This window comes from Paroedura picta, chromosome 8 (genome assembly GCF_049243985.1).
Source record: "Paroedura picta isolate Pp20150507F chromosome 8, Ppicta_v3.0, whole genome shotgun sequence".
Lineage (NCBI taxonomy): Eukaryota > Metazoa > Chordata > Lepidosauria > Squamata > Gekkonidae > Paroedura > Paroedura picta.
The window spans coordinates 35136397-35152233 of NC_135376.1; the positions used below are offsets into that span (position 1 = coordinate 35136397).

A 15837-nucleotide genomic window follows, 5' to 3' on the forward strand; every position below is an offset into this window, starting at 1 on the left:
CTGTGGTACAGTAGCAGGATTTTTTGTGCTGGATCAGATATGGTTGCAGCTGTTAAGCCGTTTATTTTTTCCAGAAATGTCACATTTGTTTTCGATGGTTTAAAACTGAGGAAGGTCTGCTTGTTAAATGCTTCAAATGAATCTAGTCTCAACTGTAATCCATGATCATTTATAAATTCCATTGGACATATTTAAGGTAAACATGGGCTCTGTATGTTAAGTGTAGTCAAATCATTTCTAGGTTATCAGTTACCCTATGCATTAATGCCCTCCAAAACATCCTGTCATTAACTGTCTTGCTTAGGTCTTGCAAACTGAATGCCATGATTGAGTCAGTCCATATCATGTTGAGTCTTTCCTCTTTTTCTGCTGCCGTCACTTTTCCTACCTTTTCCAGTGAATTTTGTCTTCTCATAATAGGGCCAGAGTTGTCATAACTTTTGTCTGCTGGATGTTTAGCTGTAGTCCTGCTTTGGCACTTTCTGCTTTAACCTTCATCAGTACTTGTTTCAGGTCTTCACTGTTTACTACTAATTATGTAGCATCGTCTGCAGATTTCAAATTGTTATTTTTTACTCCATCTTAAGTTGATCCATGATATATACTACATACAGATTGAAAAGACAGAGATAAAATGCATCCTTGTCTGACCCCTTTGCCAATTTGAAACCATTGTCTCCATATTTTATCCTCAAAATAGCCTTTATAGTGTAGCATTGCATAGGATAGCATAGAGTATAGGTTGTGCATCAAAACAGTCAGAAACTGTGGCACACACATTTCCCTTAAAATTAACCATAGGTTTTCATGATCTGCAATCTAGATGATTTCCTTCTGAAATTCTCTTGTATGCTCCAGTAACCACCATAAATCTGCAGGATCATCTCTAATGTTTCATCCTTTTCTGGCTTCAGCTCTATGATTTGGGTTCCAAACCTGCCTGACAAACAGTTGTTCTGAGGAGAAAAGCCACACAGCCCAAGAAGCCCCATGGAGAGATTTCATTCCCTGGATCAGCTATCTTTTAGGTTGTGGGGGGGCAGTTCTTAAAAAAAAAAATCCCACAACCCAATGTGTCCTGCAATGAGACTTCTGTTCCCAGATCAGCTGTTTGTTAAGCTGGGGGGGCAGTTGGTAGCTGCTCTTCCACAGCCCAACAAACAGCTGATCCATGGAGAGAAGCCTGTCCACAAATTAATTGTTGGACTGTCCATAAATCAAATGTTCCCCCCCCCTCGGTCCAAGCTGATCTGACTGAGCTGTAAGGGAAGGCATCCCTAGCCCACGTGGCTGAATGCTCCAGACATGGAGATCGATCACATGGTCCTCCCCTTACAGTTTAGTAAGTTAAGTCAGCCTGGGATTAGCCCTAGTTGTGGAAGCTGACTGACAACTGTAAAGTGGGAGAAGCCTGGGATGTAAAGGGGACTGACAGCTGTAAATGGGGGGGGGGGGGGAGATCATGGATCAGCTGTTTGTTGGATTGTTGGATTGTGCAGGAAGACCAGTTAGAGCCACTCCACCACAGCCTGGCAAACAACTGATCGATGGAGGGACTTCTCTCCGAAGATCTTCTGTTTGGCAGGTAGCCAGTTCTCGTTTGATTCATAAGCTGAACTAGAATTCCAGAGCCAAAACTGAGATTCGGTTAGTTGGGTTAAGCCAAATGGGGCTCTGGAGCAGAAGAGCTCAATGTTGGATGTAATATCCTCCATTACCATATTGCATGGGGAAGAGGATCTTATCATCAGCTCCAACAGCTGGCTCACAAATGGTGTGTGTTCTTCCAAGGCACCATCAATGTATTCTGCACCCATATGGTGAGCCTTGAGCCAGTCATCCCCCTGAATCAAGGGCTGGAATGGGCACTGATCTATATACTACCGCTGAGCCACATGGAAATCCTGGTTCTCCCAAAGGTCATTGCCTTAGCGGAGAGGCTGTGGGTGGGCCCTGGAGTACAGATTAGCTTGTATGTGTGACATGCCTCCCCCAGATAAAATGCAGCATTGATCTCCTGAATGCAGAGCTATGGAGGTTACAGGGCAACAGATATGGCTACCAGAGGGTACAGTAGGTAGAAGAAATTATGTGAGAGAAGGAAGAGTTGCAACCCAGCACTTCTACCTCAAAGAGCCCAACCAGTGGGAATCCTCATTACTGGTTGTCAGTGGTGAGAATGTCAGATCTGTTTTAGTGAAGTGTTTGGCAGAGGTGATGATGAGAGAGTCCTCTAAGCCAGTGGTCCCCAACCTTTTTATCACCAGGGACTACTCAACGCCGGGGACTACTCACCGGGGACCACTCAACGCCTTTTACTGAGGCCCGGTTGGGGGGGTAGTTTACTCCTCTACTCTCAACCACTGCCCTAGCGCTCTCTGATTGCTATGGTAATGTTTAAACATCCCTTCAAAATAAGATACAGACATGCCACAACAATGAAGTGTGTTGTAAAGGGCTGGGGGGATGAAGTAAAGGGCCGGGGGGGGGGGGAGAAGGCGCCCTTCGGGGCCCACCTCCAATTAGTCGAAGGACCACATGTGGTCCGCGGCCCACAGGTTGGGGATCACTACTCTAAGCTCACCTCCACTGATCTCCCGAAGTGTATTGGTCATGCAAAGCTGCTATCTGGCCTGACTTCTCTTGAGTGAGCATGAGTCTCCTCTCCTGACCTGCCACCTATGTCTAAAGTGAGTAGGTGTTCTCTAACCAGGGAGATATTCTCACCATCTACCTCTCACACCTGATCGTAACCAAAGTAGACAAGTTGGCCTTCTTCAAGGTCAGCCTCCTACTCCTAGCCTACCTCTCTGGACCTCACAGGGTGAGATCCAGGCTTCCTGTTGTCCCTCTGTGTATCCTCTCATTCATCCTCCTCCCTGGGTCCTCTCTGGGTGATCCAGCATGTAGCATATGGTTATGCTTGGGTAGGAAGATGGCCAACTCTGCTGGTGAATGTGGGCTCCCTCACCCAACACTACCTCACGAAACAGCATCTACCTCATAATACAGTACTTATCTAATGATCACTTCAAATGGAAAACTCTGGTTGCTGCTGGCCTTATAGAGCTGGGGTGCCCTTCTTGACAGTTCAGCATGGAGTTACTTAGGGGAGCCCCTGTGAGATGTCCACCTTTCTATTGTGGGTGGCATCACCAATTACTTTAAGTGAAAAACTGTTACTGCATTTTATTTTATTTGGTCCTGCAAATGAGAAATGAAGACGCATGAGTTTTAAAACTTTGAGTGCATCATAGCTCCTTGTATATCTGTCTTGTTTTGTTTTAAAAGGTTTCAAAGCTTCCCTTTGAGAAATCAGAGAAGCCTGTCTTCTCTGAACGGGAGGGGAAAGGTCTGCTTCTTTAGGGAGATGAGATGTTTATAAGAGCATGACATTTTTCTCTTTGTTTGATTACATTAGATATATTAAATCTGACCTGAGTTTTCCAGGTTTCTCAAGCTGTGAGAATTCAAAGATGAGACTATGAAATGTCCTGTCTTTCCCTCCACTTATTTGTAAGTGAAGTGTCTGTAAGGGTGATTATTTGTAGTAATAATTGCAAAGGGTGGTGGTAAATGTCAAACAACTCATTACTGAGAGCCTGGACTTACCAGCATTAACACCAGTGAGATTATACTTGAGGTTATAACAGTGAAGTTATACTGAACACTTATCAGCCACCAGTACTTGGTGAGAAAAAGAAGACCATTGAGAATATATGGTGCCATAAAACAGTTCTGCTTAATACGAATTGATTCTCTATCTGGAATGTGAGTTCCACCTTCAGTTCTAGGTTTTATTACTAGTACTAGGGGCAAAGCCCATTGTATCCAAGAATACAACAGGTGCTAGAGCTTGGCAGTGGGAAGAGGAAGGGGAGGAGTTGTCCAGTCTGTAAGGGCATGGGGTTGAATGTGTGTGTTGTGTGGGAGATTGTGGTGGCATGGTGGCAAATGAGGGTATGGGTGTGGAGATATGGGTCTCAAGAACCTGTGGTGTAGAATGTTCATTGAGTATGGGAGAGGACTGGCCTTTGGGAATTGTGGCATAGTGGTTGCAGATGAGCTTTCCAGAGCCATGTCTTCAGATATGTGAAGGGAAAATCAGACTGGAGACTCTTCTTAGGGGAAGATTCCATGGCAACCAATTCTCCCCAGTTCTGCGTCATTTCCCTTCTTGTGTGAATTAGGCCACAGACACCGAAATGCCCCTCTGCCCTAATACATATGGGGTAGTCACAGTACACAGGTGTCCACCCTGTGCCTTCTTTTCCGTTTTTTCACTGTTGATAAAATGTTATGTGTCCACATGCTTCTTTCATGGTTGCTCCTTAGAAGAAGGGATTTTTGTACCCTGTTGTTTACTACCCAAAGGAGTCTCAAAGCGGTTTACAAACAACTTTTCCATTCGTCTCTCCACAGTAGTCAACCTGTGAGTTATGTGAGGCTGTGAGAGGTCTGAGAGAACTGGGAATGGGCCGCAGTGACCCAGCAAGCCTCAGCTGTCTCAAAGCATTTTCCAATTGTCTTCCCTTCCTCTCCCCATAATAGACTCCCGATGAGGGAGGTGGGGTAGACAGCCTCCCAGGGAAGCTATCAACCCTAAGAGGAAGACTGTCTATGCACAGCAGACTTGACCGTAGTAAGGTTTTTTAATACTGTTTTTTTAATTTGCCAGGCCAAGGTTGGAAAAAGTCAGTTCCCATGTGTCTCCAGCCATTTATTTGTTCACTATTTACAGTTTCGGGCTGTAAATATTTATTTAGATCTTCCTGCACTTTCCAGACTCACAGGACTGATGCTGGTCTGCCTGTCTGCGCCCCAGAATACAAACAGTTGCTGGTAAGGGCTGGCCATAGCCCATAGCACAGGAGGGACACACCTGTACCACTCCCGCCCAACTGTAGGCAAAAATGGCTCATTTGAAATCTGGACTCTGAGGCATTTTACGATTTTGAAGTCCCACCTCCATACCTCCAGGAGTATTTCCAAACCAGGGGTAGTCAACCTCCAGGTGGGGTCTGGAGAGCTCCTGGAATTACAGCTCACCTGCAGAGTATAAAGATCAGCTCCCCAGGCAGAAAGGGCTACCTTGGACAGGGTTGTGGTAGAGAAGGAACATTTAAGGCCTCCCACACAGGTTGTTGCTGAATTGAAAGACTTGAGGCCTACTGCACAGGGTTGTTGTGCAGATGAAACATGAGACAAAAGAACCAGTTTCCTCTGCAGAATAACGCTGTGCAGTGGCCTCAAATCTGCAGAGAGTTGCAAAGAAGAAAGAAACATGGATTGGCTGTGTCCAACCCCTGGCCAGAGCAGTATTTTAAGTGAGAAGGAGCTTTTCTGTGGCCTCCCTGTCAGCCAACTGTTTGGCAGAAGGGGGAAGTTCCCCACCCTCAAAAGGAATGCTCTTGGAAACACCTCCCTCCCCTCAGTCAGGGCCTGTCAGAGGCTCTTTCGCAGCAGGCCTGAAGGGTGGGAGGGGGCACACTCACCAGCCTCCTGCCAGCTCTGTCAGGGTTCTGAGGCAAATTGCAGTTAGATTTGATAGTTAGGACAGCCTTGGGGCGAAAAGGGCTGGCACATCCTGTCCAAGCCTCGGTTCTTATCCCCCTTGGCAGCCCTGCTGTGATCTCCTCTCCCTGCGGTGGTCAGGAGCAGGCTGGCAGCCATGCCTTCAGATTGCCCTGGAACTCTGGTCTGTCCTGGTGAGGGCCCAATCAGAAGGCACTTCGCGCCTTCCGATTGGCCCCTGCGCTTATCAGTCAGGGGCCAAGGGGCCAATCCGGGAGTTTTGATCACGGACAGAGCCCACCCCAACACCCCTTACTGTTTTATTAAGAGGGAACAGATGATGCTAATCAATTTGCTGTGGTTACTTGCTCAGATCTTATTGATTAAATTTATATTTGCACAACTTGAAATCAGGCATGAGAAGAATGTTGCATCAGATTTAATCAGTATTTAAACTTCTTGAAATCAAACTGTTTACATACAAACAGAGCCTTTCAGATTGCGTTTGTTTTTCTTCTAAGTTTGAGTGAAATGTTATATCGAGTACCTTTGTGATTGTGTGGCAACCACTTCTATGTGCTTTCCTGTATAAATTTCTTCATATGCTTCAGGATTAGCAACTAGGGAGATATCCCAGAAATACAGCTGACAGGGATCATTTTCCCTGAAGAAAATGGCTGCTTTGGAGGGTGGACTCTATGGTATTTTATGTCACTGAGCTCCTTTCCCTCTCCTAATCTCAGCCTTTTCAGGCTCCACACCTGAAACCTGCAGGGATCTCCCAACCTAATCATTAATACACAAATGCAGCCAATCAGAGCATCTTTTTATCACATAGAGGGAGAAGAATTACACAGCTACTGATAGACCTCCTTTTGGGAAATAATGAGGCAGTGAGAGAATGTGAATGTACAAAAGATCCCTGATTTAATCTTTTTCTGTCAAAACCCAGCAGGTCCTGATGGGCCAAAAAACAAGTCATTCATATTCATATAGTGTTGTATTACCAAAACAGGCCTTTGGTGATGGGTGAGAGTTGGATGGAGAGAAAGCTGGACTACAGTGACCTGCCAGTCCATGGCTGCTGCTGCTTTATCTCTTGGGATAGAAACTTCTGCTTAAGTTGGCAAACATGGCAAACATGGCAAACATGGCAGTTTTAAAACTTGTTGCCAGCCAGTAGAATTTACATCTCTCTGGGTGCCAGTATTGCTTAATGCCATTTTTGACTGTGGGATATCCTTTCAAAAGAGCACTTGAAAATTTTAAGACTGCAAACTTTAATTGGTGCATTAATCCATTCAAACACTAGCCCTATTCATTTCAATTAATATGTTTCTCAAGTATAGGTTATTTGGGAGATGTAGGTCAGCACAGAGCATTGCCTGGAGGATCATTGTCCATGGAGTCGCGATGTGTCGGACACGACTTCGCACCTAACAACAACAAGGGCAACACAGAGCATTTCCTTTGGAAAAGAATAAGATACTTATCTCCACCATGCTCCATTTTCATGTCTTTTCAGTATAAGCTATTATCTTGTAAGATTAAGTATTATATTGAAAAGAAAATGATTGTAGGTAGTACACTTAATTTTTTGATTATTTGTGTTCCTAATAATTTCTCTTCAGTTGTATTGGACAGTTTTTTAACTGGGTGTGTTGGCAGCATGTAGCTTTTAATGTGTGCATATATTTTTTATTTTAGTTTTGACTGATTTAAATTCCATTTATCCTTCTAGGTAGATGTAGCCAGGAAAAAATTGTTCTCTCACATTTTTGATGGGAATGAAATGCTCAGAAAGGGCCATACTCATTTTAGCTACAAAGTTCTTCCATTTACTTTCACCCACTTTATGATAAGCATTTATCAACTTTAATTCTCAACACAAAAGAGTTTGGGGACATGTCTTAAAGTTGGCTGTACTTTTCCACAGTGCATAAAACATGTATGTGATCCAATGTTTATAGTGCTTATATTTGTAAATGAGTTTGTTTGTTTTTGTGATTCATGAATCACAACAGGCTGATCATATGTGTCCTCTTCTCAACTAGTAGCCATGTTAATAAATTCTCATTGTATACTAATATTTCCCCTCTCCCTTCTTCTTACAGGTTGATAAAGTATGTGGACATCCCGAAGAAAGAGAAATGAAACCTTCACTGGACAATATTGTACAAGCAAAACAAATATCTGAAACACAGCCTCTCACAATGGCACATTCCACTGTTCTAACTAATAAAAGAAGGTAACCATCATGTAGAAATATCTCATTGGGATTTTAATTTAGAAGGTCTATACAGGGGCTCAAAGGGACATGCAGTTTACACGTATGAAGGTGTGTGGGATCTAACTCACTGGTTCCATTACAGATGTTCAGGCAGACATTAATTTGTATGTATGTAAAAGATCTCTTCAGACAGTGGTCTAAATATGCAGATGTGGGGGAGACAGAAGGTGTGATTTTGCTTCTCTCTACACATGTACACTACAAAGTGTACATCATCTATAAACATGCCCTTCTGAACATTTGCATAGATCTATAGTTTCCCATTGTTTTACCAACGTTCTATGTTCCAGTGCTACTACTAGAAACTGACATGTGGTTCTGTCATGTGGGGGAGAGCCAGTTTGGTGTAGTGGTTAGGAATGCGGACTTCTAATCTGGCGAGCCAGGTTCGATTCTGCACTCCCCCACATGCAGCCAGCTGGGTGACCTTGGGCTCACCACAGCACTGATAAAGCTGTTCTGACCGAGCAGTGATATCAGAGCTCTCTCAGCCTCACCCACCTCACAAGGTGTCCGTTGTGGGGAGAGGAAAGGGAAGGCGACTGTAAGCCGCTTTGAGCCTCCTTCGGATAGGGAAAAGCAGCATATAAGAACCAACTCTTCTTCTTAATTTTCACTGATGGGTATACATTTTAAAAGTCTGTTCAGACTTGTAAATCAAATATCGCTAGTGTGTTTATTAACTAAAACTCTTCGCACTCCAGTCATCTCATTTAAACAGGATGACGTCACCTCAACACAGGACTTAGAGCCCTGATAGGTACTTGTATTGACATGCTAAAATTCCATACCCACGGGCCAGTTGAAATGAGATGCCAAGTTTAGTCTGTAGAAGAGTTTACTTCAGATACTTTAGAGTCTGCTTATGTATTCTAAAATTCCAGAAAAAATCAATATAGTTCATAAAAGAAGCCATAAATGTCCATAAAGTGTCTTATAACAGAGAAACTTAATCTATAATATATACTAGCTTGGAACTTCTGAAGTGTTACTGCAGACAAAAGGATTTCTATCCAAAGAATCTGACTTTCTCACCACCCTGTTGTAGCTAAAAAGGCTGTCTTTGGGTACAGGAACCCCCATTAGCAGCCTCATGCCAGGATTCTTTCATGCGGAAATGCTCTGGATTTTCCATATCTGAGTTCTCCAGAAAATCTGAAAGTCCTTAATCTCCAGACTGCAAAGATCATTTCCCTGGAGAAAATGACAACCATAGAGGGTTTATCCCCTGGAAAAGTCCATCCTATCCCCACATGTCACCCTTCCCAGTCTCCATCCCCAAGTCTCCAGTATTTTCCCAACCTGGAGTTGGGTTTTCAAAAATCCAATATGCTTGGATCCACTTGTATATGTATGGTTACATATTTGAACAAGCAGTATGTTCTTTAATGCAGTCCTATGATAAATGCAAAATACTATTTGTGAATCATTTTCAGAATTAGGGCCTAAGTCATCAAATGATTGCATGGCTCCATCTCTCAGAAATTCAGATTAAAACTGAAGCTTGTCAAGAGCTGAGATTTTCCAAATGAATGAACAAGGACTATAATGTGGTGGCAAAAACAATTAGGACAGTCTTACTTTTCTGCCATCTTCCAAAGTTTGCTGTAACAAATTTCAGACTGGAAGGTTTCTTTTTGGTTCCAGTTCCTCTTTCCTTGCAGAAGATATCTCCTAAGAGTTGCGACATTTCTTTTTTATCACCATCTAAATTATTTTCCCTTCTAATATATCTTTTTAAACTCTGCGAAACCTGTCACTGTGACTTTGTTGGCATGGCTAAATATTGCACCAAAACTGCATGATACTTTGGTTACTCTTACCTGTGCATGTTATACCTCTCCAGCAGATGGTAGCATTAGTTGCTTTGCCAAACCCAGTTCAGAGAGGGGCAGGCAATGGGAATTGAGCTTTATTTTAAGCTGGGATCTCAAGAGCAAGTGTTGCCACTGACAGTCAATATGGTATAGTTGTGAGAATGTTAGATTGGATCTGGGACACCCAGGTTCAAATATCTCACAAACAAACGTTCTTCACCAGGTTGTTATGAGGATAAACTGGACCAGGATAGTACACTATACTTTGTTCTTAGTTTCTTGGGGGAAAGAATGAGATTTAAATGTACTAAATAAATGCACACATATAGCTCAATCAGATAGGACAACGTTGGAGGCCAGTAGCACCTTTTAGACAATACTGGACTCAAACCCTGTTCTGTAGCTTCAGACTGACACGGTTACCCTCCTGAACAAAGTCAGATGTTATTGTTAATTTCAAAAATGAAAACTATTGCATAGGCCTACTTCTTGACCTTTGGCAACAAAAGCGTTCTTGGCTATGATATTTGAGCCTCACTTTAATATATCCTGAAAGTAAACACGGACTGGAAGTACAATCTGTTTAAAGCCTCAACATTTAGGTTTTAATAGGGGGAGGAGCAGCTGAGGTAATATGATGTCAGGATCTCTGTGTATTTTTATTTCCTGTGGCTCTTTTTCACCCACTTAAGCAGTGTGTGAAGGTCCTCTGAACCAATACAAGCATCCCCTTTTCTTAGGTTTTCCTATGCAGACTCCTGGGAGTCATTTTCATTAAAATAAACCCATGAGTGGAAAGTTTTTGGAAAGCTCTTCCTGTTCAGATGATGCCCTTTTATTTGTAGTTATTTCAGTGAGACTAAACCTTTGGACAATTATTTATTTTTGCTATGTACATAAAGGTGGCAATGCATTTTTTGCAATTTGCCCAGGAAAAAAGAGCCTGTACCTTGTCTCTTTGAACATGAGTACTTTTCCATCTGTAATACCTACTTGCATGTTAAGTTCTCACCCACAGAACATTAGTCCTGCTTTATTCCAAAAACCTTCTTCCATTATGATACATTTGGATATAGCTAATTAGTTCTGTATATTTATTTTTAACAGTTTAAGCCTTCATTTTATAACGGTGCATTCAAAAAATCAGCCAAGGTGTCAGTCAGCATATTTACCTGGGAGTAGATCATGTTGAAGTCAGTGGGGTTTACTTCTTGGTATCCATGCTTATGATTGCATAGTAAATTTTCTTTTAAAAATCTACTTTAGAGAAAAGTTCAAATCTGCATGTAGAGGGCCCGGTCCAGAAAGAATTAAGCTTTCAATGAGCCGTGCCATTATTACTATTTTAAAACTATTGATCAGAGCATATTTAAATTGCATTTTTTCTTTTCTGGTACAATCCTGTGCATGATCTTGATTATCTTTTCTTTCAAATAATTTATTACCTTTTTTGTTTCTCATTTCTTCATTTACCTGAATCCCTGCTTTCCCTCCTTCCCCCATTTCCTGACTGATGATTATTCTCCCTGGCCCATTCCAGTTCTCTGCCTCTGAAAGCTTCAAAGAATGACAAATCCAGAAGTTTGAAAAAAATGTCCCGGTAAGATTGAAAAAGAAGCTGACCTGCTTTTTCTGTGCATTTTAAATGAGCTTCCAAATATTAAAGGGTTGTTTCTAGGCATACAGGGGACTGGAGCAAGCAGCTCTCCCTCTATGTTTTGTTCAGTGATATCCTGAAATGCCTTTCAAGTAATCTTTTCATTCATATAGAATATTCTAAAAGAGAGTCTGTCCTTAACTGAAAACATGGCTAGAAGTTCTGTTGAAATATTATTTTGAAATGAGGTAACTACCACCAAAATCAGTTGTTAAAAAGTCTCCCCTAAGCTTTTTGAAGAAAATATAACAACAGACTTCAAATGAATGAATGAGCTGCAGGTCTAACACAGTTTTCAGGCTATCTATTATATTAGTAAAGTTATTATGCCGTTAGATTTTGTGTCAAGTAAGAATTATATTAATAGGAAAATCTATACCATCCTAAGCTGTTTGCCTCGGAAGCTTTTCTCAACCAGACTTCTCCCTTGACCTGGAGAAAAAAAACATAATGTACTTTAAAAACTACAGGCATAGTTCTGTATTCTGTAATAGTCATACAGAGCACTGGACTCATGAGGAAAAGGAATGCCAATGGTAAGAGAATCCGGTTGTATGTACAAGATCAAACCAGAGAGGGACAAAATTGTTCCCTATTTTTCTTGTTTCTACTCACATAGCATTCATATCATTGTCTTGACAGTAAAGGCTATGCATATGATATTTATTTATCATACTTTATCATACTTTATCATACATATACTGAAAATATCCCATTGTTTTCCTCCTAAATATTAGAATCTGTATGCAGTCAGGGAAATATTGGCATATCCAACTGGTTTGCTGTTATTCAGTATTTTATTGGTAATATAATGTATGTAAACTCATAGCAGAAAATTGGTGATTGCCATTTGGGAGTTCTTACCTTGGCTACACAACACACACAAGAATAGGTTTAGTGAGATGATGCATTCTGTCTTAGAATACTAAAGTAGAGGAGGTGGTAAGTGACCTACCGACTTCCATTTTCATGTATTTTGATTGCCTAGGGTGCAAATATGGATTCTGTATTAACTGTAGAATTAACTCTCCGAGTTGATTGTTGTATGATCCCTGTCAGCTGTATTTCTGGGATATATCCCTAGTTAAAATTATGATTTCACATTATAGGCAAAAAAGAGTTGATTGTAACCTAAGTTCAGGCAACTCAACTTAGTTATTCAGAAATAGGTCATAGGAATCACAACACAATTACCCACCTGAAGGAATCACAGTAGTTACTGATATAACATTGAATAATGCATTATTTTTATGTGTTGCATTTTGAAATGCACACATTTCACAGTTTGCAGACAAATTTCACTTTACAAGCAAATGTGAGTATTTACACCATAAACTGCTGCTTCTTGTAGCGAAAAGCTGATTTGGAGGAATGCAGTTTTAAGTGGTGAAGCAGGAATGGAGAAGGGTTTTCTACTGCAGCTCCCTCCAGCTCTTGCCACCTTTTTGCTCCAGACATGTGATTGAGAGTAAAAACACACTTGTAGGATGTGGTAGGATGAAGCAACTTGGAGAGCTGTGGAAGGGGATTGGTCAGTTACCATGTTTCCCAACCATTTGGTCACTCATAGGCCCATTATGCACGGAGTGGAAGGTCCGCATTTGGGGTGGAATGGCGGCGGCTAAAATCACCAATTATGCACACTGCAGGCGGCAACCGGGCACAGAGTCAACGTATGCCGCCAAAAAAGCCACGCTAGTGAGATGCGGAAGAAAGTGGAGCTTCCCGGGACCAGGGCACAACCAGAAGCAGCTCCAGAGTAGCCGCGTGCATAATCGGATACTCTGGGTTTTGCCACCATTGCGTTCCATCCCGTGCGTAAGCGGTTTGCTTCACTTCTTCCTCCTCTGCATTCTCCATGCCGCCGTTTCAGCGGCTGTGCATAATAGGCCATAGTTTCCCCTTCCAAAGTATAATAAACAGCTATTGGGGCTTAAATATATGTGTTAATGTGTAGTATGCAGCTTGGTCCTCTGAATACTGGTGCTATTATTGGTTGATCTAACCAGTTAAAGTCAAGAACAGGGACATTATCCACACAGTTTCTGCATTATTAAGTCCTAGGAAGCAATTTAGAATGCCAATTAGCATTCTTGCTAATGTTGCCTTTCTAATTTCTAGGGAATTCATCAACTACATGAAACGATCCAGAACACTTTATGCCTCTTTAACAGAACGACTCTGTGATGGGGATCTAGTGATGAAAGACAGCTCAACTTGCTGGAATGGAGAGGATGTTGTAGAAAGGTAATTGTGAGAATTCAGTTCATTTGGAGAACTGGTTGCATGTTGATGCATACATTTTTTTCCTGAATATCTTTCCAAAGCTCTGTGGGGTAATAAACATTGGTGGGGGAGATGTCCAAAATAATACTGCCTTTCATTTTGTTTGTCTTTAATATTTGACAATGAATCTCTGGACTGAGAACAGCTCCTGTGACATAGGCTGCTGAAAAAGGAAGATTTTTCATTCTTTACCAGTTCATTGTCTCTCATGTGTATGGTTGAAGAGAATTTTTTATACTCAGAAATGGGGTCAAAACCTGGAAATAGCTATCACTGATTTCAAATATGCATTGTTTCAAAATGGTGTGATAAATGCAAGCCTTAAGTATGCTGAACATTTTTGATTTGCTGGGTTTGTTGTCCAATCTGTTGTGGCTTGTAGGCTCAATGTACTTAAAATTACTCTGGCCTAATTTGTTTCATTTTGCAGTAGATAAAAAGGTGAAAATGAATCTACTTGTTTAACTGAGTATTATGCAGTTCTGATCATTTGTATTTCATTACTGGTACTTCTGGTTCTCAACAGAAGTTGAGATAAGAAATGTTATAAGAAATGTTTTATCTTTATGGGAGAGGGCAACTTACATTGGCTGAGATACTGCATTGTTTTAGACAGAACAGGAAAATATGGTTTATTTTAATTATAGTGACTTGATGAAACCAAGATAGCTTAAATTCATCATTGCGACATTGCCTTCCTAATTTCTAGGGATGAATCCTGGTTTTATTACCTTCACCCTAGCTGGGGAAGAGAGTGCTGGAGAACAACCAGGATTTTGTTAGGATCTTTGCATTCAGCACACTGGAGGAAGTCATAGAAGGAAGCCATGGTTTCATTATACTAATCATAGTTATTTGATCAGCTCAACCCATGTCACTGCACTCATTGTGATTAGTTAGTTAAGAACAAAACAGAAGCCATGTTAAATCAGGCCAATGATACATCCAATTCAACACTCATTCACATAGTGGCCAAAATCCAGATGCCATCAGGAAGTCCCCCAACAGGACCAGAACTCCAGAAGCCCTCCTACTGTTGCCCCCCAACACCAAACTATGCTGCTACAGACACATCTATACCTTGTGGCTAATAGCCACTGATGGACCTTTGCTCCATATGTTTATTCAGACCCCTCCTAAAACTGGCTAGACTTGTAACTGCCACCACTTCTTGTGGCAGTTTATTCCATGTGTTAATTACTCTTAGGGTAAAGAAGTACTTGCTTTTCTCTGTCCTATATTTATTGCTCACTAATTTAACTGAACAGCAACAAGTTGTGAAAAAGGGAGAAAAGTAAGTATTTCTCTAACTTCTCTATCCCATGAGTAATTTTGTAAACCTCTGTTAGGTCACCTCTCATTTGTCATTTCTTCAAGGCTTAACCTCTTTAACCTTTCTTCATAGGGAAGGTATTCAATCCCCTTAAGCATTTTAATTGCCTTTTCTGTACTTTTCCAGATTCTATAATACTTTTTTTTCTGTACTTTTCCAGATTCTATAATACTTTTTTTGAGGTACATGACTAGAACTATATGCAGTATTCAAAATGAGGTTGTATCATAGATTTATACATTATGATGTTGGCTGATTTGTTTTCAGTTCCCTTCCTAATAATCCCCAGAATATTTGCCTTTTTTATTTTAGTCACATAGACCGTTTATGCACTGGGAATTTCACTGCCCCAGCTCCCATGCAGGAGCACAAATAGGAGGTGGATGAGGTGCACCACACCAAATGCTCCCCCGTGTGGGTGCAGGAAGAGGTGGGGCAACTTGCCACAACTAAAACTCCAGCCTGCAGCACAGCATGAAACCTCCAGTGCATAAACGGTCATACTGAGTCATCTACCATGACTCCAAGATCTGTCTCCTTGTCAGTTACTGTCAGCTTGGACCACATCAGTATATATTTATAGTAATGTGCGTTACTTTGCACTTGGCCATATTGAAACTAATTTACTACATTGATGTCCATTTGTCCAGCCTTGACAGATCCATCTGGCATGTCTCACAGTCCTCCGTGGTTTTCTCCACAATGAACAACTTAGTGTCATCTTTATATTTAGACACTTCACTGCTTACTCCCAACTCCAAACAATTAATGAACAAATTAAAAAGCACCAGACCTAGTGCTGAATCCTTTGGTATCCTACTGCTTACCACCTTCCACTGAGAAAACTGCCCATTTATACTCACTCTCCTGTTAATTAGCCAGTTTTTAATCCATAAAAGAACTTGTCCTCATTTCATGACATCTGAATTTACTTAGGATT

The 15837-nt window shown here is 41.4% G+C and overlaps 1 protein-coding gene across 3 annotated transcripts in view; it reads left to right on the plus strand.

Moving 5' to 3' along the window:
• Positions 1-15837, plus strand: part of LOC143843240 (glypican-5-like) — a 471566-nt gene that overhangs the window by 154046 nt on the left and 301683 nt on the right. For 2 of the 3 annotated variants that reach the window (XM_077349002.1, XM_077349004.1), the window contains exons 4-6: positions 7629-7762; positions 11162-11221; positions 13400-13525. In XM_077349002.1, the coding sequence (XP_077205117.1) occupies positions 7629-7762; positions 11162-11221; positions 13400-13525 (320 nt within the window). The remainder of the gene's footprint in view (positions 1-7628; positions 7763-11161; positions 11222-13399; positions 13526-15837) is intronic. The other variant, XM_077349003.1, reaches the window with a different exon arrangement.